Source organism: Tympanuchus pallidicinctus, unplaced genomic scaffold (genome assembly GCF_026119805.1).
Source record: "Tympanuchus pallidicinctus isolate F22 unplaced genomic scaffold, pur_lepc_1.0 scaffold4, whole genome shotgun sequence".
NCBI classification, from domain to species: domain Eukaryota; kingdom Metazoa; phylum Chordata; class Aves; order Galliformes; family Phasianidae; genus Tympanuchus; species Tympanuchus pallidicinctus.
This window is the reverse complement of record NW_026294758.1, coordinates 34,694,490-34,718,397: the sequence shown is the minus strand read 5'-3', so window position 1 is coordinate 34,718,397 and position 23,908 is coordinate 34,694,490. Positions and strand designations below refer to the sequence as shown.

At 37.7% G+C, this 23,908-nt stretch overlaps 1 protein-coding gene across 3 annotated transcripts; it reads right to left on the bottom strand.

Moving 5' to 3' along the window:
- Nucleotides 1-73: 73 nt before the first annotated feature.
- On the bottom strand, nt 74-23,861 carry KIF27 (kinesin family member 27). 3 transcript variants are annotated; one of them, XM_052700681.1, is made up of 18 exons: nt 23,691-23,861; nt 21,936-22,326; nt 20,646-20,846; nt 18,487-19,445; nt 15,782-15,925; nt 12,900-13,106; nt 12,079-12,254; nt 11,575-11,708; nt 10,882-11,037; nt 9,651-9,856; nt 8,635-8,832; nt 8,120-8,230; nt 7,227-7,403; nt 6,433-6,648; nt 5,262-5,465; nt 4,518-4,716; nt 3,842-4,006; nt 74-1,357 (listed from the first exon to the last, which is right to left on the bottom strand). In XM_052700681.1, exons 2-18 carry the CDS (start codon nt 22,243-22,245, stop codon nt 924-926), a joined length of 4,197 nt encoding a protein of 1,398 aa, XP_052556641.1. In that variant the 5' UTR covers nt 22,246-22,326; nt 23,691-23,861; the 3' UTR covers nt 74-923. The 3 variants fall into 3 exon arrangements, with proteins under 3 accessions (XP_052556641.1, XP_052556640.1, XP_052556642.1); XM_052700680.1 differs by lacking the exon at nt 23,691-23,861 and having other exon boundaries at nt 21,936-23,617; XM_052700682.1 differs by lacking the exon at nt 23,691-23,861 and having other exon boundaries at nt 15,782-15,922; nt 21,936-23,617.
- Nucleotides 23,862-23,908: the final 47 nt, after the last annotated feature.

The window sequence follows — 23,908 nt, the reverse complement described above, 5'->3', positions numbered from 1 at the left end:
AAGGACACAAATAGCAAGGACAAAGAAAATACTGTATTTATCAATCTAGCTTCCCTAGAAGATGCTGAAGATGTTTTCTTTTTGTTTCTTTTTTTTTTTTTTTTTTTTCCTACTCTAGTAGTACACAAGCAGATGTCACATATTGAGGTTCCCAAAATTCAATTGTTAAAAAGCTACAATAAACAAAGTTGTAATATGAAGTAAGCAGTTATCTTAATTTCACAAATAGGCCATAACAACTATTTTGCAAATAAGAATTATTTTTGGAAGGAGAGGAGAGGGACAGGAGGGAGAGTAAAACTTTCATCTCATACAATAAGACTTTTAAATAATAAGACTTTTAAATACCATTTTAAAAAAATCTTTCACATTCAAATAACAAATTTATCTCGAGGCATCAATTTTGATCTCAGGCATGGTTCGCATGAAATGTGTTTATGAAAAAAGCTTAAAGAAGCCAGTCATTATCAATACTGGGCAAGATTCTGGAAACGGTATCTTCTAGCTATATCTTGAAATAAATTAAGTAATTCACTATTGTTTCTGACACAAGAGAGTAGAACGTTGCTCTAGGAAACCTAAATTACACCAGTACAGTGCACTTCACAGTGCAGTCTTTGAAAAGCTGTTTTTTTTTTTTTTATTTTCCAAATCGGTGAGAAAAAAACTAAAATCATGTAATTTCTACAGTGTTAAAAGGACTTTGAATGATATGCCCATAGATACCATGTTAGTTAAAATCTAATATTCACTGAAACTGTGTGAACATCACATATACCTACTAGCCAGAAGAACCAAAACAGACTTACTGGTTTATCTGCGGCTACTATGTAACAAGATCATCAACAAGGAAATCTAGCAACATTGCTTCAGAAGCAACAGACACTAAAAATGCAATAAAGAGTAACTACCTCTTAGTGGTACTACTTTTTGCCCATTTCAGTGGAATCTGGAGCAATAAAACTGACACCAGCCCCAAGGCTTGAACGCCTCAAAGATAATTCAGAGGGAGGGATATGACGTAACTCTCTCCGAGATAGTTTTACAGGGGTTACTCCTTGAAACTGTGTTACAGTCTCTCTTCTCTGGATGACAGAAGGTAGAAGAGAATGAGGCTTCAAAGGCTGAGTTTCCTCTTCTCCTAGTCTGTCATCAGCCATGCTTGACAAGCATTCTTTGTTGCATCCAAATTCTGATACTTCTTCTCCAAGCTTGTACGAATTCTGCCGTGCTCTTAAAACATTTGTTCTCTCTGCTTCTTTTATTTTTCCTGCTTGACTATGGGTTTTCAACTTGAATTCTTCAGATGCAACTTCTGCTTCATCTTGACTGGATGCCTTGTCACCAGCATTGTTATCTAAAATCAAATTTATCAGGAGATACCTAAGTAAAAGTCTGACTCTCTGAGTACGTGACATCAGGAAAAGTTGCTGAACTGGTATGGTTTTACACTGTGTGTAACCTGTAGTGTGGTCATCTGAAGTTAAATTAGTCTCACTTTTTGTCACAGAATAACAGCAGTGCAGAGTTGGAAAGGATCTCAAGAGATCACTGAGTCCAACCCTCTTGCTAAAGCATGCATAGGTCACACAGATAGGTGCCCAGATGGGTCTTTAATCTCCATAGAAGGAGACTCCACAGCCTCTCTGAGCAACCTCTTCCTGTGCTCTATTACCCTTACCATAAAGAAACTGTTCTGCATGTTTTTATGGAACTTCCTATGTTCAAGTTTTAGGCCTTTGCTCCTTGTCCTAGGTGACACATCACTGAGAAGAGCCCGGCCACATGCACCTGCCTCCCATCTACCTTTAGGTACCTATAAGCATTGATAAGAACTCCCTCCCCTCAGTCTTCTCCACCCCAGGCTGAACAGACCCAGGTTATTCAGTCTTTTCTCACACAGGAGATGGTTCCATCCCTTTATCATCTTTGTGGCCCTCCACTGGAATCCTTCTAGGAGACACCTGTCTTTTTTGAACTGGGGAGCCCAGAACTGGATACAGTGTTCTAAATGTGGTCTCATCAAGGCAGAGTAAAGTCACAGAATCACAGAATCACAGAATTGTAGGGGTTGGAAGGGACCTCCAGAGATCATAGTGTCCAACCTCCCTACCAAAGTAGGTTCCTTACAGCAGGTAAAGAGGCTGGCCACGACCTGCTGGCCACGCTCTTTTTAATGCATCTCAGGATACCATTGGCCATCTTGGCCACCAGGGCACACTGCTGGCTCATGGCCAGCCTGTTGTCCACTAGAACATCCAGGTCCTTCTTGCAAATCTCAGCTCCAGCAGGTCATTCCCTACCTTATACAGATTGTGTAGTTAATGCTCCCCAGATGCAAGAGTCTACATTTGCTCTTATTAAACCTCATCAGTTCCTTTTTCTTTAAAAGCTTGTTGTCATCTACAAAAACATCAGAGGGAATTGCTTTCCTCTTACTCCATTACTTTCCTCTGACTCAAAGCTTGTAATACAAGCTTCGTGATTCTAACTTGCAATGAACACAGTCTTAAAACAACTCAACCATGACAGTCTAATAAAAAAAAATATTTCTGTTTTCAAAAGCAGTCTGCAATTATACTAATAGAACATAGAAAATATATTCTGCAAATGTGACTTTAAGGTACATGGAAGTTTTAAATTATGTTTAAAGTTCACCAACAATTTTTTTAAATTACATTGTATAATGGCTCAAAATATATTCCTATAAAAAGTAACTAAAAATAATTATACAAAAATACAGATCACTCTTTACAAACATTGCAAACATAAGCATTTGTAAAAGTTGGAAATTCAAAGGGATCTTCCCTTCCCTTTTGCACTTTGCTACAATTTGGCTAGGATGTGTGTCTCTTCTCAGGGAAACATGTCCAGAACTACACACTTCTTTGTGAATTAAATACAGAATGATATTTCTCATGCTCAGTTATAATCCAGCCTCAAGAATATTCGTGCTCACACCATCACAGTGTACTTCAGAGTAATTAACCTTATTTTGCCTTGGGGGCTGAACCTGAGAGCAACATCTGTGATCAATATATGTGGGCTAGAAGACACAGTATTATCTCAAGTGGAAAACAACAGAAGCATCAGTTGAGAGGAAGACCCAGTTATACTGAGCTTTGAAAAGAAACACAGAGCCATTGTGCATGTGAGGTGTTGTTTGGTGGTACCATTGTGAGGTGTGAAATATCTAAACTGAATCTTTTTTTCCTCATCATCTCACACAGTGTTATTGCTAGTTGTTTTTGTTTGTTTGTTTGTTTTTGTTTTGCTTTTTTTTTTTTTTTTTACAAAGCACAGCTATCACATTAGAAAGGTTATCTTTTTATTACAAATGTCTTTTAGCCTTTATAAAAGTACTTTTTAAGTTTTGAAAGTATGGAGCTCTTCACAGACCATCTCCCAGTAAGTAATTTCTGTGAAATCAAGTGCTAGCAAGAATTAAGTTAATTAAGGTCTTAAAATACTGAGATCTGAGGTGTGGCATACTACAAAGCTGTTAACTACCTTGTCATTCACAGACACTCAGGCAGCAAAATACCATTTTCTTCATCACAACAGTGATTAATATGTATTAATATATATAACTGCTGAAATTACACTAGAATACAGAGAGAAGTGAACAAGAATGTAGAACACTGATTGATAAATACTACTGCTGCATTTAGAAGCCAGAGTTGTCTCTCCTTTGAAACTAGAGGAGATATAGTATATTCCTGGAGAACAGTTAGTTCAGTGAAAATACAGTTTTTATGTCTGTCTGATGTACATTGTGTTTTCACAAGCCCTCAGGTGGTCTATGGACAATTGCAAAAGCATTTTAAGATAACGTACTTACATTTAGAGGGTGCGAGCAGTTGGTGAGATGACTCTCCAAGGAAGCTTTTCAATTTCTTCTTCAGCTCTCTGCTGGTTTTCTTGTAGAAAAATAACTCTTTTTCCAGTTGCTGGACTTTCACTTCATACTCTCTTAAGGTTTCTACAATACCTTCTCCATCTTGTTCTAGGACAAGTAAAATTAGTTTCAGAGTGAAACACCTATTCCTCTGTGACAAAAATCAAGATGCCCAGCTAGATAGAATATGTCCTGCATCTTGCTGATACATTGCTTTCTGTGTGTACATGCAAACTAGCATGACACGTGATAAAAAGGCCACGTCAACCTCATTTGCAATTTTAATAGGAGTATTTAGAAAATAAAGATTGATGGAAATTTCAACTTTCCAATATCAGCAAATTCAATATGAAAATACATCAATTCTGATAGTTTTTAAAAAATATTGTTTTTTCTTTTATGCAGGCACCTTGTGTCAGTTCATCAGCATCCTATATAATATCATAATATAAACAGACAAAATGTATCCTTGTACCTCAGATAGGGTTTTTTTGTTGTTGTTTTTGGGGTTTTTTTTGTCAGTTCTTTTTTCTAGTGAAAATGCAGTATTTCTCAATAGCAGCTAAAGATATTGCTTACTGTACCATCCCTCTTTGAAAACAAACAAGTAAACACACACCTCTGAAATGATGCAGTATCAATTGTAGTTTTTTCTCATGTTCTTTGTGTTGTAGGGTCAGCTGTCTATCACACTGCAACTTGATGTGTTCAAGTGCAGATTCTAATTCACGTATTATGTTCTCCTGTTCTATGACCTTCATTTCTTGTTCTTCAGTCTGCATTTGTAACTTACGTTCAGTCTCACGCAGGCCAACAATCTAAGAAAGAAACACATTTCATTCATCTAACCATTTTAAGAAAAGAATTTATAGTCCTGCTTAACAGGCTAGTGCATACAAAAGCAATTGTCTCTATGAGCTGTGAGCTTATACTGCAGACAGAGATTTAATACTGAATTTGGAAGAAAAATACATACATATCCATCCCAAAACTAGCTTGAACTTTACAAAGCCTACAGGTGGGAACAATTTTAACATGACACCAATATTTAAGCATATTCATGCTTGAAAAGTGAGCAAAAGGAACAGTGGAAAGGAGCAAGGAAATTTCCAGATTTTAAAGACCTTTTTAATCTGGTAACCTCAAAACAAGATACATGAAGTTAACACACAAGCATCCTATTTAAATTAATGTAAAGATTCGAAATACCTTGAGATCACAACAAATGTATGTAACCTGAGTGGACTTTCATGAAGAGCTTGTTAAATTGATTTTTGCTACTTGACACCATTTCATTTCATTAGCTAGAATAGTAACAGATAGTCATAGTCAGATAAAATATTTCTCATTAGCCAACAAATACCTTATTAAAATATCTGAAGAGGATAGCTCTAAGTTCAGCAGCAGACAAGGAAACTAGTTTTCCTATTATGTTATCCTCACTCTGTGAAAGGATTTGTGAAGATCTAAGCAAGTGCTGTCGACTCTGAATACTTTCATTCTTGTAATCAATAGCAGCCTCCAGGGCTTCAATTCCTTCTTCTAATTGGAAAAGGATATGTTCCTCCTGCAGAGAAACATGGAGTTAAATCTTCTTAAAAAGTACAAATTTAATCTTTGTATACATAAGACATCAACTTCATTCTTAAAAGTGAAATGAAATTTCACTGGAATGGGAAAAGTAAGAGGAAAAAAAGAAATCTAGAACTTTTTTTTTCTTCTGCCCTCCAGAACAAATATTTCAAACAATTGCTTCCTCACCATAAAAGCATAAATTTTACCCTCCCTTCCTTCCCTCACCACAGTCTGACTTCCACTAATATTTTTTTTGGTTGCACCAGTTTTCTGTCAGATTCATGAATGAATCAGATAAGTTAGGAGTTTTGTGACCATGAACTGTTTAGAGAAGTAGTAGAATTGAATAGCTCGAAGCACTGCCGAAGATTCCGTGGAGTGAGATGAATAGGATTCCCTTTAGTACATCATCAGCTCATACACAGGCCCACACTGCTTTTCAAGACATAAAGCAAATCTGTATATTTTATATAAATGTATGCTATACCTTCAACTTAGTTATACTGATAACTCTAGTGTGGAACATCCACACAATAAGGTGTATTTTCAGTGTAATTCTATGGAGGCCTTCAGGTAAAGTTTGCTTTTTCACAACATTCTTTTAAGAGAATCAGGGAATATTACAATAGGAACACTTTACTTTGTCTATGTTCTGACATTATAATCATTGCTTAAGATAAACTGATGTATGTCCAGTTCCATTACTTCTAATTTTATAATCCCTAGGGTAGTGGAATTTACCAAAGCACTAGGTAAACTCTCTCTGAATATAAACTTTATTAACTTGTATGAAAATAGCACTACATAGCAGTATTTTAGCATTATTATTAATCAAAATACCCAACTTCAGTTCCCTGGTTCTAGTTTACCTACTGCTGGGAGACTTAGGCCATGACTGGAACGTTCTGTTATTGCCTAAAACTTATAAGTTTATTTCATAAATCTATTTGCTTACTTACTTCAGCTGACAACACTTTACCCTCTTTCAATTTCTCATCCACACTATTTCTTCTTGTGAGCAGCTGATCTCTTTCTTTCTGAAGAACCTGGATTTTTTCCAGAATGTCTGTCCTGTCTTCAGTAGTGCTGCCCTGAAGCTGCATACTTTTATCACACAATTCCTGGTCCAGCATACTTAAGCGAGAAGACAATTTCATGCTATCTTTATTTAAAGCCTAAAAAATACCCAGAAACAACAGGTATAAAATTGAGATACTCCTTCCAGAGGAAACAAGTATGAGTCACTTTCCACAGTGAAAGGCTTGATTCTTGCAATGGGACCCCATACAAATTGAGTAGAGTTACAATAAAATTCACCTAGAAGGTGAAACAAAACCACTCAAATGCATAGTTTTCTACATACATTAAATGAGTTTGATAATGATACTTAAATTTCTATTTCTTTTGCTACTGATAAATAAACTGTGAAATTTATCTACCTCGTTCTCTAGTATGCAGAAAGATTAAATTATTTTTCAATATAATTATTTAATGATCTGCAAAAACAGTATTCCAGTATTCAATTTTTTGTTTTACTGTTGGAATCTGGGGACAAAATGTGAATACAAGTGATTGTTCTGTATTATTCACACTTAAAATGTTGATTTGCTCAAGCTACACCATAATTTAATGTCACTGCTAGAAGCTCAAGCCACATGGCTTAAACCTCTCCTATTATCTGGTTGCCTCCTTCTATAGTCTTTCAGTCAGCGCTACAATTGTGATGAGTTTCAAGTCTTTTTCTTAAAATTACCTGGCTAGATCTCAGTTTCCTGATTTCTAGGTGGCTTTTCTCTTGCAATAGTGCTTCTTTTTTTGCTATAATGGCTTCTCTTTTCTTTAAATCTTCTTCTAGTTCTGCTAATTGTCTGTGCTGTTGGAGAATTCTTTCCATTTCTTCATCCAGCCATTTCTTTTGCTCTTCTAATTTCTGTAATTTAAATAGGGATACAGAGAGTATTAATGAGGACTTCTTGGGTCAAAATTTTATGATTCTGTTTTCTCATCTTTTAGACTAACCAATAAACTATATGAGGAAATGGCTTTTCTAATCTTAACATTGTATCTGCAACAAAATTTTGATTCTGGATAATACAAAAATTGGGCTGACTTAAAAGGAGACTCAGCAATGTTATATTGCTACACCTTATTTAAACAATTTTTTACCAGACGCCTTTAATGAAAAATACTCTTTTCCTGTGAAAAAGGGATATAAATAAGTGCCCTGTATATAAAGAGACCAACCAGGTTTGGAAGATACCACAAGAATTCAGCTAGCCCTTCCTCACTCCATTATAGTTGTCCCTAGGAAAGACATTTAGTGTAGAATCTAAAATGCTGAAAGACAGAAAATTGAGAGTTCTGATCCTACTCAGAGAAGTTCCTTCTGAAGTAGTAGTCTATCAGTGGGTATAATACATGTACATCTAACAAGCTACCATTACTTCACTTTGTTTTAAAATTTATTTTCATCTTTAAAGACTTTTGATAATTCATGAAATTCTCATGTCCCAGTGTCCAGATCTGAAATAACGCAGGTAGCAATGTCGCAGAGAACACCTACTATTCTACCAGAATGACTAGGGATGAATAAAGATTATTTCTTTTATTTTCAGCACCCACACTGGCTTACAGAATATTAGCTACCTCTGACTTCTCTGAAGCTCCTGCAGAATTGTTATTCTTTTTAAATGCAGCAATCTCTTCATCTTTAAGTGTCAGAATCTTCTGTTGTTGCTCCATCTTAAGCTGCAGTTCCTATAAAGTAACAAACAAAAAAAAACCACCAAAAAAAGAAACACACAAAAAATTCCTTCTGCCTCAGTCAGCCTGTTTTTAAACATTCTATGTCAGAATCTACACAAGTATGTAAACTGAAATATCAACCCTAAATTTACCCTTAATTTAAATATATTTAAATAAATGATTTAAATAAAACTGCAACTCAAGGCTAGACATCACACAATAGCATTTCTTTAAAAATGGTGAGGAAAAGTGTGAATAAAAGGTTTCTGTCAAAATATTTATACGCAATTTCTTCAGTGAATTTTTCAATGAAGTGATTACATAGAACTACTTAAAATCTGGTTTTGTTTTGGGGAAAATAGAGGCAAAATTGGCTGATCTCATTCTTTGTTATACAGAAACAGAAATAGTCCTACTTTAATTTGTTGCTGGTCTCGCTGAATCTCTATTTCTAGTTGCTTCTTTTTTTCATTCTCCTCATGCAGTCTTTTCTCTAGCAAGGTCTGCTGATGCTTCATCTGAACGATGTTCTGCTCAAGTTCTGTTGCTCGTTTTTCACTTTGGTTAGATAACGAAGCCAGTTTCTTAGAGTCTTGCTTCTTTTTCTGTAAGGCCTGAACGTTCATGGCAAATTTAATCTTAGTAGCAAGAAAACTTAAAACTGTAATGTGATTCAGGTTTATTCTTTATTTCACTGAGTTCAGACAGTTAGCAAGACCAACTAAATTTTACCACAATAATCACTCATTATTTCTGTGGTTTCTAAGCCTTCTGGTAAAATCAGGAAAGAAAGAACTAATTGAAGCAGCATGAAAAGGCACAGATACAGTTCAGACTTGGTAACATGGTGAAGGTAGTGAACTCCTCCAGAAGCAACAGCTCAGATTAATGTGCAGAGATAAGAAGGTTTATCAAGGTTCTGGTCCTGAACTCAGGTGAATATATCAGTTAGAATTTGATGTGCAGTGCTTGTCTGGCCAACCATTCTGGGACCAAGAGGCATGGAGTGCTTAAGCTGGCCCACAAGAGAACTTAAAATTAGTTACTAGCTGGTATTGAATCTGATATTACAAACACATAATCAAAACAATCATAATGATTTTCTCAAAGATAGAATTTATACACTATTTCCAGAAAACATAAATTTTATTTACAGCAGCTAATAAACTTGTAACCTACTTGTGTACATTCTTGTATGATAGAGTGGTATCTAAGAATTTAATACCATCCATCTCTTTTTACCAGGAATATACCTAACTACATATTTGTTAAGTAGCAATAAGTGTAATTGTACTAACATTTTCATTGGCTACTTCAATCCAACCAGCTTTAGCTGTGTAAGGCTGGTGAGAATCTCACACGTAGACAGTTCAGATTTTAAGGATGGTATTTAAACAGGTATTTGTAAATCCCAATGGTCATGCAAAAATACCTGCACTTTCATCTTAGCTGCATCCATCTTCTTCCGGAATTCTTTTTGTAACCTGGCTTTCTCTTGAATATCTCTCATCTCCTTACTCTCCAGCTCTTGAAGCTGCTTTTGTGTTTCAGCCAGTTCCATTTTGGCCTGCTCAGATTCTTGCTCCAGCTCAGATATCTTCAGAGTATATTGCCTGCTTACAGACTGTGCATCCTTACCTTGAACCACATCCAAATCGTTTAAAAACAGCAAGATAATCAGTTGAAATTTCTTAATTAAACATGTAGTTAATCATTATTTACTTCATTCTAGTTAAACTGAAAATTTCTGAGATATTTCTCCAACCCTAATCAAACAATTCCTTTATAATTCTGAGACAGAGATAAACAATGGAATCTTAAATCTGAATTCTTCAATGAGTCATCTGATGTCACCAAATAAAGCACCAACTAAGTGCCAAATAAGGTTCTTCTGCCTATTTTTTCAGTCTTTGACAAACTCTGTATTTCACAGATGATTAATTTTCTTTTTCCCAGAAGATTACGCTATTTATTTATTATTCAACTTCCAACTTGGTAATCAGTAAACAACTTTGGATTGTATTTCTGCCCTCTAATTTTCCCCTAATTTTCCTCATGGTATGATTTTTTGGGGGTACAGAATCTTTCTGAATGCCAAAAGACAGTCTTGAAAGCATTGGTACACAGAAGAAGAGTGTGATTAAAAGTAGTAAAGAAAGACCCTTAGGGTCCTCGCAATGCTAGTTTCTACCAGGTCAGAGGCTTAATGACATAAGCTAAAAGGGACGCTGACCTGTTCCACTTCTGACTCCTGCTTCCCTACTGCTGTGATGGGAATGCATGCATTCCCTGCACAGTGTCACTTCTTTCCTATCCCAGATACCATGTAACAAATACAAGCCCACAAAGCAATCAGCAATTCTAAGCTTACATGGAAAATTACACTGTTAGTGCATAAATTGAATAAGCAGCAAAGCACAAAAAATATTCAACAAAGACATCTGCATATCATAGCAGAGTAGGCCATAATAAAAATTTGCAGCCTTCAATGCAGTCATAGCAAGTAATCTATGTAAGTTATGAATCTTCAAGTTACCAGAAGTATTCTTGCATAGAAAAATCATATACAAACTACGACATACAGGATGTCAGAATTTTTTCTACTTTTCTCTTCCTTATTTCTGAATGTCTTCATTTCGTGTTGTCCATCCGCAGCCACTTACCTGTTCTTACCAATTCCTTAATAAGTTCCTCCTTCATTTTGATATTAAGTGCAAGTTCTCTGATTTTCTGCTGGGCCTCAGTGAGTCTTAACTCTGAATTCTTTAACTTCTGCATGTTAAAAACATGACTTTTCTGGAGGCTGTCAATCTCTTTACCTTGAAAGAAACAAAGCAATGTGGAAATGAAGGAAGAAATTGAACATACTGTTTTTCAAAAAGAGAATGTTTTGGAATACTGTATGTACAGACATCAAGCATATGAAGTGAAAGAACCAAGTGGAAAGAACAGTGCAAATAGCCTTTTCCCTGCCATATGTCTAACAGAGAAAGAAACAGTAGGATGCATTAACATTTCAAGACCCTGATTAGAAAGTAGAATAGTATTTAAACCTTTTCAGTGCATCTGATAAAATAACAGCAACCTTTCCTTGAATGAGCACTAGAGATTTATATCTAAATAGCTATTGATATGTGAAACTCTTTCTGACCATTGAGAATTATTCAAACATTAAGGTGACTGCTGTCAGTTTCAGAAAGAAAAATCTCAAAATATGTTTATGTTGAGCTATAACAAAAGATATTTGTATCAGACATATATTTTATGGGAAAAATAATTAAATGTGATAAACACAATTTTGCATATTACAATGTTATAGCAACTAATTTGACTTACTCTCATAACTTCCATTTTACCTGTGGGTGTGTCATTCTGTAGTGCAGATCTGTTGGACAAACTGGAATTTTCTACTTGACGTTTCATGTCAATTAGCTCAAAGGGAAAGCACATCGAAGCTTGTTTTTGTGTCCATGTGCGGTTTATTGAATGCCTAAGGAAGAATGGAAAACATGCATTTCAAACACAAAGGATTATTTATTTTTTTTTCTGCTAGCTTCATGCTAAGTACTCAACCTTTAAAGAGAATACCAAACTGAGAAAGCTCACATAAGCATTTTTACCTTCCTCCTCCCCCTCTAGATATTTTTGGTGAATTCTGGCCCAAAACAGAATACACACAATCTTTATTACATTAAAAAATACATATATTTCTTAAACTAATCTTTGTATCATGCCCAGCTCATCTCATAAGTTTACTTTAAATAGCCTCAAAGATGGCCTCACATTCTAGTAGGATTAGGCAGTAGCATTTCATCGGTTATACAGCGGACTGTAACTAAAAATGAAGAACAAAAAATTACTTAAACGAGCTTTTCTTTTTACTATGTGTATTTTCTTCCTCTCCATCACTCTCATCAGAGAGGTGGCAGCGAAGGACTTCATCTTGATCTTCTATGCAGCTCAGTATCATCTGGCTGCGAGCACGGAATCCCGCCATCATCCGAGCCAGGGAGAAGGCAGGGGGACTTGTATATACCTGCCAAAAGCCACCCCAAGAAATACTTGTAATAATTTAGTAACTCATTACTGATATTCCAGTAGTTTTTCATTTTGGCAGTCTCTCACTGCCTGAGTTTGTAAACAAGATTACAGATGCTTTCAATAATATTTCTGAATTCCTTTGTAACAGAAGGTTCTTCAAGTGTTTAGAAAAATTGCTCTAAGTGCAGAGGAAGGTGACAACATCAACTAATTATCCCAAATATTCAATGAATAAATGCAGAATAATCATTCAGTTTTGCTTAGTTTTCATATGTGAAGCCCCAAAAATCCCCAGAAAACACCAGAAAAGACTGCAGTTTTATCAGTCTGACAAATTTTGAAAGTTTTCAAAATCAGTTTAGATGGGCTCTGAGCAACCTGAAGTTCTGAAAGATGTCCCTGTCAATGGCAGGGGCTTGGATCAGGCGATTTTTAAAGGTCCCTTTCAACTCTAGTCATTCATGATTCTAAATGCTAGCCCATACATTTTGGACAATTGTGGCATACCATCTGTTGCAATGTTAAAAGTAGTTGTTCAGAGCCTTCAGTAAGGGAAACTGAATAGCAGCTGACTGTAACGTCTAATATAATTATTGAACCATAACCATTTAAAAAAATGTAATATTTAGGCAGATCTTACCTTTCGGCTCTCTGACCCTGAAGGTGGGTGAAGTGAGTACAGCAGACTCTTTGTAAGTGGGACACTGTACGGCCTCCTTGCAGATGCCACAACAGCAGGCTCATCTTCACAAGCACTTGAGACGTCCAGCGTTTTCACAACTGCAAACTTCTCCAGTTTTTCTTTTAGCTGGTCAATAAGGATCTGTTGTTCCACCATTTTCTCATTCTCATTAGAAAATAAAAGCAAGCAAACAACAATAAAGAAAAGCAAAACTGTTGAGCTGTTGCTTCATCAGGTAACATCATACTCACCTTTTCAAAATTCATTACAAAGGTCAAGAATCTTGTAAATTATTCATTGACCTTAAATCCTTCTGCAGCGCATAGCCAAATTCTGCAACAAGCTGAAAATTGTCTGGCATATCATTAATGTAATGTATGTAATGTAATAACCTGCTCCCAAACTCCAGTAAATGCTGCTAGAGACATTTTTGTTTAGAAGGACCTATTCTAGTTAGGTTAAGTTAGTTTATCCAGTCATCCAGTGAGAAGGCAATGACATGCTTATTAGTCCCAGATTGCTTTATATATGTGTTTATGAAGAAATAAAAAGGTAATTCAAGAAACATGCTCAAAAGAAAGATATGGTTCAAGTTTAAATTATAAATTGTGCATAGGCTTCCTCTTCAAGCAGTCTCATTTTAAAGATTATTTTTATTAGTAAACAAAAGCATACATAACCCAAGAAACCAACTACTTCATTCTTTCCTACTCAACTTCAAATGTTTGGCAATGGTAGTTTGAAAAACTTACTCATCTGCCTTTACTACAGCAGTATCTGCACATTGTTCAAAATTACTTATCTCCACTGAACTAATTCATTCAAGAAGGCCAAGATTGTATCAATTTTCAACTCCCTTTATTCCTTTATACCTCTAAAATCTGGTCTACCAAAAACAGGGAATCTGAAGAACAGCTGGTGGTAGTCAACCAAATGTATGCATTTGTATTTGTTTTTAACTCTTTTAAGATCCTTTATCCCTGCTACCCTTGTACCCTCTCAGCACATTACATGTTATATAAACACGTATGTGTATAAACATTTACAACATGCTACATTCAGTTCTTACTCCACGTATCACTAAAATGCATGTTCCTGTGAATACAACTTTAAACCGTTTGCCCCCAACACTTGCTTTTAATTACAACACTGTTTTTTATATGCTTTTAAATAAAAACATCACTTTAGTGGATTAAGTACATAAAACCGGTGGCTGGGAGTTCCCAGCATCTCTCTTGTCTCTAGTACTGAAACAGTTGTGATTTTTTGCCTAAAATGCAGCTGTTCCTATGCATAAATTCTATCTTGCATAATTGAGAATTAATATTATAAGCATTGTCTTGGTGCAATACACTGACACTATGTTGAGTGGGTTAAAAAAAACAACAAATCTATTCAGATATGACAGAACAAAAAGAGCAAGAAATGGCAGAAAAAAATGATGAGTAGTATACTTACCTTTCATTAATCTACTCTCCCCGAGTCATCAGTAAAGAAGAGGAAAAAAGAGAAAAAGAAGAATAAGGAGAAAAGCACTAACTAGCCATGTTTATGTTTCTCCCTTTCAAAAAGTCAGATCTATCATCCACATGACAGGCAGTGCTAGGAGAATATCACAGAATCACAGAATGGCCAGGGTTGGAAGGAACCTCAAGCATCATGAATCTCCAAACCCCCCTGCCACATGCAGAGCCACCAAACTCCCCATTTAATACTAGATCAGGCTGCCCAGGGCCCCATCCAAACTGGCCTCAAGGAATGGGGCATCCACAACCTCTCCAGGCAGCCTGTTCCAGCACCTTACCATAGTACTCATAGTAAATGTCCTCCTGACATCCAACCTAAATCTTCCCTCCTTCAACATAAAACCATTTCCTCTTGTCCTGCAGTTATCTACCCTTTCAAAGAATTGATTCCCCTCTTGTTTATGGGCTTCCTTTAGGTATTGAAAGGCTGCAATGAGGTCACCCTACAGACTCCCTTCTCCAGGATGAACAAGCCCAGCTCCCTCAGCCTGTCTCCATATGGGAGGTGCTCCAGTCCCCTGATCATCTTTGTGGCTCTCCTTTGGACCCTCTCCAACAGCTCCTTGTCTTTTTTGTACTGCTGGCTCCAGACCTGGACACAATACTCCTGATGGGGCCTCACAAGAGCAGAGTAGAGGGGGATCAAGTGTTCTTTCTGTGGTCTCCTAGATCTTTAAGTACTCTGAACTTCCTATCCATTACAATTTTTTTTAGCAAGTGAGGTCAAGAGAGGGAAAGAGGAAAGCAGTGTTTCCACTATGTTACTCAGTTTTCTATAATAGTAAACTCAGAAAATAAGGACGAAATTCTGTTTTAGTAAGTACAAAGGCAATAATACTTTACTCTGACACTTAAAGACATAACAAAATATGTTTCTATGCAGCTTTTCAATTAAAGCATTCAGTAGGTGCTTTTCAAGTCTTTTTCATATTCTAAAGAATTTTTGAAGGACTTTTAAAACCTACTCCATGAATTGTCCTGAAACATCAGCAACATACATCTGGAGAAAGATGTATGTGGTATGTTTCAAGAAGCACAGAGAAACAAAATGATTAATGTAAGGTTCTACAGAAAGGCTGTGGCCCAGCAAGGCTGAAATATAAACTTTAGGAATCATAATATTGGGCTTCATCCACCAGAAGACTTGCCTCATTAAGGTATACAGCTCTGATTCAAACAAAGTGCTTATAAGATTTGTAGACATATATGTCCCCCAAAATATCCTGAAGGGTCTGTCTTAAAATAATAATTCATTCATACCGTGGAAAGATGGTTCAATATGGATATATGTAATATGTACCAGAGGAAAAATACCTGTAATCTTTGTGTTTCTACAGCCATCTTTAAGGATCCCAGGTGTTCTTCATTTTCCTGTATCAATGCCTTTATCTGATTCTGTAGTATCATTAGTTCATGATCCTTCTGGCTAAATACTTCTTCATCCATGACTAAAGCCTGCTAGATAATAAAAGGAAAGTTCAGCTTGGAAAAAGGATACATTGTTATTCTTGACACTGGAAAATGAAAAATATATACATATTCATTTTCTGTTCAAAGATGTGATAAGAACAGCAAAGTTTTTATGTACGTACACAAACTTCTCCAATCACAGGATCACAGAATGATTAAAGTTGGCAGAGACTTCTGGAGTACATCCGGTCTAGCCTCCCTGCCCAAGCTGAGACACCCAGAGAAGGGAGCCCAGGCCCATATTAAGGCAGTTTTTGAAGATCTCCAAGAATATTCCACAACTTTCCTACGCAACTTGTGCCAGAGCTCTGTCACCAGCACAGTACAGAAGTGCTTCCTGGTGTTCAGAGGGAATGTCCCATGCTCCAGTTTGTGCCCACTGTCTCTTGTCCTGGCTGGGTACTACTGGAAGGAGCCTGGCTCTATGTCCTTTGCATCTTTCTTTCAGGTATTTACGGACATTGATGAGAACCCTCTTCAGCCTCCTCCTTTCTAGGCTGAAGAGTCCCATCTCTCACAGCCTCTCTTCAGAGAAGAGGTAGGCGTTCAGTCCCTTCATCATCTTTGTGTTTCTACATGGGACTCCTTACAGTAGCTCCATGTATCTCAAGTATTGGTGGCCTCAGAACTGAACAGAAGACAAATAGAACAGAAAAGTTCATTTGGAAGGGACCTTCAAAAACCTACTCCAACTGCCTGACTACTGCAGGGCTATCCAACAGTTTAAGCATATTATTGAGGGACTTATGCAAACACTTCCAAAACCCTGCCTCATAGGGCATCAGCAATCTCTCTAGGAATCCTGTGATAGTGTTTAACCATTTTCACAGTACAGAAATGTTTCCTCATGTCCAGACTGGGCCTCTCTTTCCACAGCTTTGTGCTGTTCCCACATCCTGCCATGGGTTCCCAGGAGCAGAGCGTGGCACTTCGCTCTGCTTCCACTCCTCCTTTCCAGGAAGCTGCAAAGGGCCATGCAGTCGCCTCCTGGCCTGTTCTCTAGGCTGGACAATCCTTTACCCTCAGTCATCACAGCACATGTGTGCCTGTTGCCAGCCCTATTGCCAGCTGTGTTACCCTCTAGATACTTGCAAGGACTCTAACACCCTTTTTATACTAAGAGGCCCAGAACTACATACAATATTCACAGTGTGGCTGCATGAATGCTACATGTAGCAAGAGAATCACCTCTTTTGACTGTCTGGCTATGCTGTATTTAATGTACCCTACAATGTGGCTTGCAACCACAACTAAAGGCAGTCCTCCAGATACAGCCCCATCAAGAAGGATCACTTGTCTTGACATGCTGGCAGTGCTGGCAAGAATACCATCGGCTTTCTCAGCAACAAAGGCACACTGCTGGCTCGTGTTCAGAGGTATCCGCCGGGAGCCCCAGTTCCTTTTCTGCAGAACTGCTTTTCTGCAGAACAGCTGTCAAGATCCCTCTGATTATGATATCGTGGCCCTCTGGTGAAAAAGCTGTTCACCTATAGCATCTGTGTTTTCTATCAACTATTTCTTCACTTCTGTTTAGTATCTATTGATTTTCTTCAGACAAATCTCTTTCTCCCAGAGGAAACAATAATTTATTCGTTTATTTAATAATTTATTAACATTATGGCGTGCATATTTAAATCCAACTATTTTCTTCAGTGTGCTGTGAGATGTGGCCACAAAATCTCAGCATCAATCAAAGACGCTTCTTGAATGAAAAAATAAGGATGGCCTTCCTCATTTTTATATTAAGGAATCTGCCTACAGGTTAAAGAAACTATAAGAATACTCCGTCAGGTGTTTTTATGAGAAAATAATTCAATATTGATTGAAGGAGAGTTGTAATGTAGTTAGTCCATGAGAAAACTTGCAGAAACTAAAGACAAAGTACGGAAACACCATATCTCACCATTCTAAAACTGGATATATGTGCACAACTAGCTTACCTACATCTTTCTTCCACAAAAAGAGAACCCTCTTTTTAAGAGCTTTTTAAGTGCTTCTATGAAAGAACTGAAGAACCAGATTTCTCTTCAGGGGATAGAACTTTTTGCAAAGTACATGTACCAATACAAATATTTCTACTAAGCTTAGTTGGCAAGTGCATCCTGTCTGACAATGGGGCTGTATCATTACTCAGAGCTGAGACAACTGCAGAAGGAAAAAATAAAGGTAGTAGTAAAGAAGATCATACAGATGATGGTAAGAGAGGGGCAGAATGAAATGATAGAAAAGTAAGCAGCTGCTGTGGTTTAACATTGGCAGTATCATGTGACTGCTCTTTGCTCACCCTCCTCCAAAGGATGGTGGGATAGAAAATGAAATGGAGGAAAACTTGAAGGGTTGTTTATTTGTTTGTTTTGTGTGTGTTTTGTTGCTGTTATGTTTCTGTTCTCTGCTCTGTGTTCCAGAGGATTAGATAAATAAATTGGGAATATATAGTCAAAATTAAATACAGGTTAGGTGTAATTAAGGTTTAACAGTTTTACATGATTCAAAACTGAATTCAAGTTTTAGCAGACTTCTCATAGTTACTGAATGATCAGCTTAAATACCTGGCATTTCTTGAGTTCCCGCTTCAGCTGAAGGACTGTGATATGATGAGGCTCGTGGCTGGTCCCAGTCCTGGTGCCAGCTTGCTGCATGCTGACAGCTTCTTTCCTTACTTCTTGCACCATGGTGATCCAACTCTGCAACCTGTCCCGCTGACTTTTTTTTAAGCTAACATCATCAATCAAGTCAACCAGGAATGGGAAGGCTTCATCTATGCAGTTTTTATAACTGAAGCACTGAACTTGAAGCTGGGTGAGCTGCTCTTCTAGCGAACTGATTCGAATTCTTTCTTGATTTAAGTCGTGTGAACACTGATTACCGACTTGCTGGTTCTGCAAAGCTTCTCGGAGCAATCTGATTTCAAGTTCCATTTCATCAATCCGGTCTTGATCAGGGTTGTAGTTTACAACTGGTTTGTTTCTGATGTTTTTGGCTCTGTTGGCATATTTGAGTGAATTTAAAGATTCATCAAAGTCTGATGAGGATGGACTTATACATGTTATCATGACTGTCTTGGCATTTCCTCCTAGGGAGTCTTTCAGAATACGAGTGATTTTAGCATCCCTGTATGGAATGTGCATACTTTTCCTTTTTGGGTCTCCAAGAGCACTGATGACATTTCCCAAGGCCAGCAAACCACTATTGATCTGAATTGATTCTTTGAACCGTTCACCAGTATTTCCAGTCTTTGTCACTCTCTCTGATCCTGCCAAATCCACAAAGTGGAACTTCGAAGCAATCATTCTGACCGACTTCCAAGATGGATTCTGCGATACATCAGTACATTTCTGAGACTCTGCAGATTGTTTCTGACAAATACTGATGGTAAAAATGGCGTGAGATCGACTAGAGTGCTCATTCATTTGTGTTGTGCCTGTGTGACGAGCTGCATTGCCACTTTCCAACAGGCTCATTACTTCATCGGCACATTCTACTTGGAATTCCTTAGCACCAACAATTACTTAAACACCATATCGAAGAAAATAAGAATAATTAAATTATTTTCAGCAACAATTCGTGGCAATTTATAAACACAAATCAAAGAAACGAACAAGCCTACATTATAAAGTCACAGCACATAGCTAAAGAAAATAGTACGTTAACCATGAATTACAGCACATCTGAAGCCCACATGAATTTGTAGTGTGGGTGTATCGCCTCATAGCATTTGTAACAGTACGTTAAACAGAACACACACCTCTAGGCATTTACAGGAAGATATATGCAATTTGAAGTGAGCAATCTCACTTACTTTGTGAGTTAAAAAAAGACAGATAAAAGTTCGTAGTAGAAATGATTCCCAGCCTATGTTAGGAGCAGCATATTATGTACAGATCAGGTAGCAAGGCCTTTCAGAGAAATATCTTCCGCTGGAGTAATCTCATAATGTAGAGGTGGTAATTAATGTTCATAACAGCTGATTTTTTAATCCTTTGTTTTAGTAAAGGATGGAAAATACTACAGCAGGTACACTATCAACTAAAGATGATTCAAATGGTCCTGATGCAGTAGTTTAAATATTACTGTGCTTAAATACTACAACAGTATCATACTTGTATGTATACATATGTACATGAAGCAATGATACTGTTTGCAGACTAAGCTTTGTACTAACTGCATTTGCATGTAGTGCCTTTTTCCAGCTACAGAGAAGAAAGCCATACTAGCTCAAAACAATAATAATAATAATAATAACAATAACAACAATAATAATGTAAAGAATACAAAAATGAAAATATGAAGAATAAAGAAAAAACAAAAACGAAATACAAATTACTCAGTTTCAGAATAAAAAGACTGTAGTGGATTTTTATAGCATCTTCCTGCAGAGACATGAGAACTATGAGATGTTAATTTCAGAGCTCCTAAAAATATCAGATGATACTATTCTTTGTCCCACTCATTTCAGAGTGAAATGGGTGCTGATATTTACAGTGCAAGTAGCTTGACAAATACAACCTTAAAGTGAGAAGGCTTCATTTTAAAATATTTATTCAACTGAATATGTAGGTACCATTGTGTTTCTAGGCAGAATTTGCAGAAGCAGTAACTGTGTTTCTACCATAGCACCTGATGCTATTTCTCTCTTTTCAGGATGGAAAGAATAATTTGGGCATACAGCTGAAACCATGTGTATCAAATTTTAGATCCAAAATCCTACCTGTATTCCCCTTTTCATCTTCTCGGATATGCAAATCTTTCACAGAGGTCTCCAACTCCAATAAATCACGAAGTTCTTCCTTGTAGACCTCTATATAAGATACTTTCACACGGAAGTCAATGTTACGGTTTTCAGAAATATGCTGAAATAATTCCTGAATAGCCCGTGGGATTATGCCCTTTTCATCCTCCACAATTGATGCTAAAATACAAAGAAAGATGTCACAGACACTTGCCGTCATTCTGCTGCATAAATTACAAAGGCTGAAGCTAATGAGAAGTCTGTGATATTTACTACTTGATGGAGTAAGTAATCTGAAGAGCTCAGGGCTCTCTAGAATTTATGAAAATACTTGCTTTTCTGTTGATAAGAATATTTCTTTTAATCCATTAATAGGACTTAAAGTTAAGTTCTAAATTATTCCAGAAACTTCAATTTAGAGAAGGCTTTGGGAAAAGGCCTTATAGCAGCTTTCTAGTATTCAAAGGGAGCCTAGAAGAAAAATGGGGAAGAATGCTGTCAGGAGGTACAGTGGTAGGACAAGGGGGAATGGTTTTAAATTAAAAGAGGAGAGGCTTAGGTCAGATGTTAGGAGGAAATTCTTTACACGTTGTGCAGTGAGGCACTGGCACAGGCTGCCCAGAAAAGCTGTGGGTGCCCCATTCCTGGAAATGCTAAAGGCCAAGTGGGAAGGGGCCCTGGGCAGCCCGATCTGGCATGTGGCAGCCCTGTCCATGGTAAGGAGTTGAAACTGGGTGGACTTTAATGCCCTTCCAAGTCAAACCATCCTGTGATTCTATGAATTGATTCTGTGAAACTTAAACATGAAATTAATACCTTTGCCAGATTCTCAAAAGAAGCCAATAGAGAGTAAACAAACCATTGCCTAAAGCAGATATTTTCTCAGTAAGGTAAAAGCATTGAGAATTTCTAAAGCACTGCATGCAGTCATGGATTTCAGAAAGGAGTTACAGTTTAAGTTGCATGTTAAAATGCAAAAAAACAAAACAAAACAAAAACATAAAAAACCAACCAACCAACAAACAAAAACCCAAATTGTTTCTTTCTCCAATACTTTTCTTACAACGTAATGTATACAGAATTTGTGTTTAGAACATTTCAATTGTTTCATACACTTTGGATATTTTTGTGTTTTCTTTTTTTTTTTCTATTATACTGATTTTCATGACCCCTTCATTCTCCAGCTCCATCCGCTATGCATTAATTACTTAATTTGTACAAGTGCATTGTACACAAGTGAAAGAAAAGGAACACAACAAGATAACATACCAATGTGACCACCTCCAATGGTGTAAGTTTTCCCAGAGCCTGTCTGTCCATATGCAAATACTGTAGCATTGTATCCCTCCGTTAAAGACAGTAGAAGAGGCTTAATGCAAACTGTATAAACTTCTCCTTGGGTTGAGTTTTTGCCAAATACATAATCGAAAGTGAAGGCACGATCTTTTCCAATGATAATTTGTTGTGTATTTGGAACTAATCTCACACACACTTGGTGATTATGAAGCACTTCCTTGGAAAGGAGAGGTCGGATCCTTACTGCAACTTTAACTGGGATTTCCTCCATGCCAGCTTCCATTTCTGTGCTCCACACTTGGTATTCACACAGTCACTGCAAATGTCACAGTTTGTGTGCTCATCTCATTCACTATTTCTGCAACTAAAAAAAAATGTTTTCTGAGTTATTTAATAAGAATTAATTCCCTACTGAGGTAGAATGTCAGAGTTTCCTAACAATACAAAGTGTCTTTAAATTCTAAAAAGTAACTGTGACAGAAAAGCAACGATATTAATAACTGTTAATGAATTAATAACTTAATTTTGTTACTATTAGTTTCTGAGCAGATTTAAGCCTGAAAGTTGCCTGACTTTCTCTATGAACTCAATAAAGCCAAATGAAGAAGCAGTATTGCAAGGCCTTATTCACAAACATTGAAAAGACAGGTCCTTATGAGGAATCTTACTTTCCTACTGCTACATTCCTGCTGCATAGGCAACAGAAACCAGTCAAACAACCCCTTTTTCTCCTGTTATATGTATATACATATATATATACCTTAGAAGCCTCTTCCACTTCAGAAGGATCACATATTTATAACCTGAGAAATGCAGAGCAGGCTGTTGTGCTGCCTGCAAGGCAGGATGGTTTCACACATTGCCAATTACTACATACAAAGCATTCATCTGATTTAATCTGCCTCTTTATGCCTATATGTAATTAACTTCTATTAATTATATATTTTAGCATGCACGCTTCCTGATACCATCCCCTGCATGCTCATTCTTAGCATATCAGCACTGCAGTGCAGCACAAAGAAAAGCGTCAAAGAACAGCATTTCCTTAAAGCTGTCTGTTGGGAACATTGCTGGATCCTCAGCACAGCTTTTAGTTAAGCCAGTTCTCAGCAGCTTCATGAGGCGAGGGAAACTTGCAGAGCTCCTGCCTAGCAGAACTCATCTGCTAAGCACATGACACTCAGGTTTCCTGATATATTTACAAGTGAGTTTTAGAGACGTGGTGTTTCGTGGTTGCAAAAGGAGGAGCTTTTGCACCTCGTTCAGTCTTATTTAGTTTGGAGCTGAGGAACTCTATCTGGGGGCTGAAGAAAAGCCCCATTTTGTTAATCCGAGCAGCTGGAAGTCAAACAGGCAAAGCTGGGGTTGGAACCGTCCTCATATCACAAAGGACGGGACAACCAGGAATGCCCGTATGACTTACTGCACGCACAGCCGAGCCACATATTGGCCTACGTCCGCTTTTAACTACCTGGGGGCCCTCCTTTTATCCCCGGCAAGGACAGCCGCACAAAGCTGCCACTCCCCTCTTTGAAGTTATTCTAAAAAACAAGAAAGTAAATAACAGAGGTCACTGCAAGGCAGAGAGGGAGCGCCAGCCACTCTATGTACTACCCCCTAACAACGGGCGAATGCCAGAAGGCGCCGCACGCCAAACCACGGAACGCCGCGGTGCCGGGAAGCAGCGGGCGGGCAGCGCTGCGGCAGCGGCCCAGCCTCTTTCCAAACCTGCTGAGGTCGGGACCGGCCGCCTCCAGGAGCTCTCACTAAGGAAGAACCGCTCAGCCCGGCGATACCGCCGAGCGGAGAAGAAAGGACGGAGGGCGGCGCGGCCGGGAGGCGGAGACAGCCCGCCAACTCCCGTTGCGGCCGCCGCGCCCGCGCTGCCCGCTGTTGACAGCGCCTCGCTAGGCAACGGCAGCAACGTCCGGCGGCGGCCCCGCCCC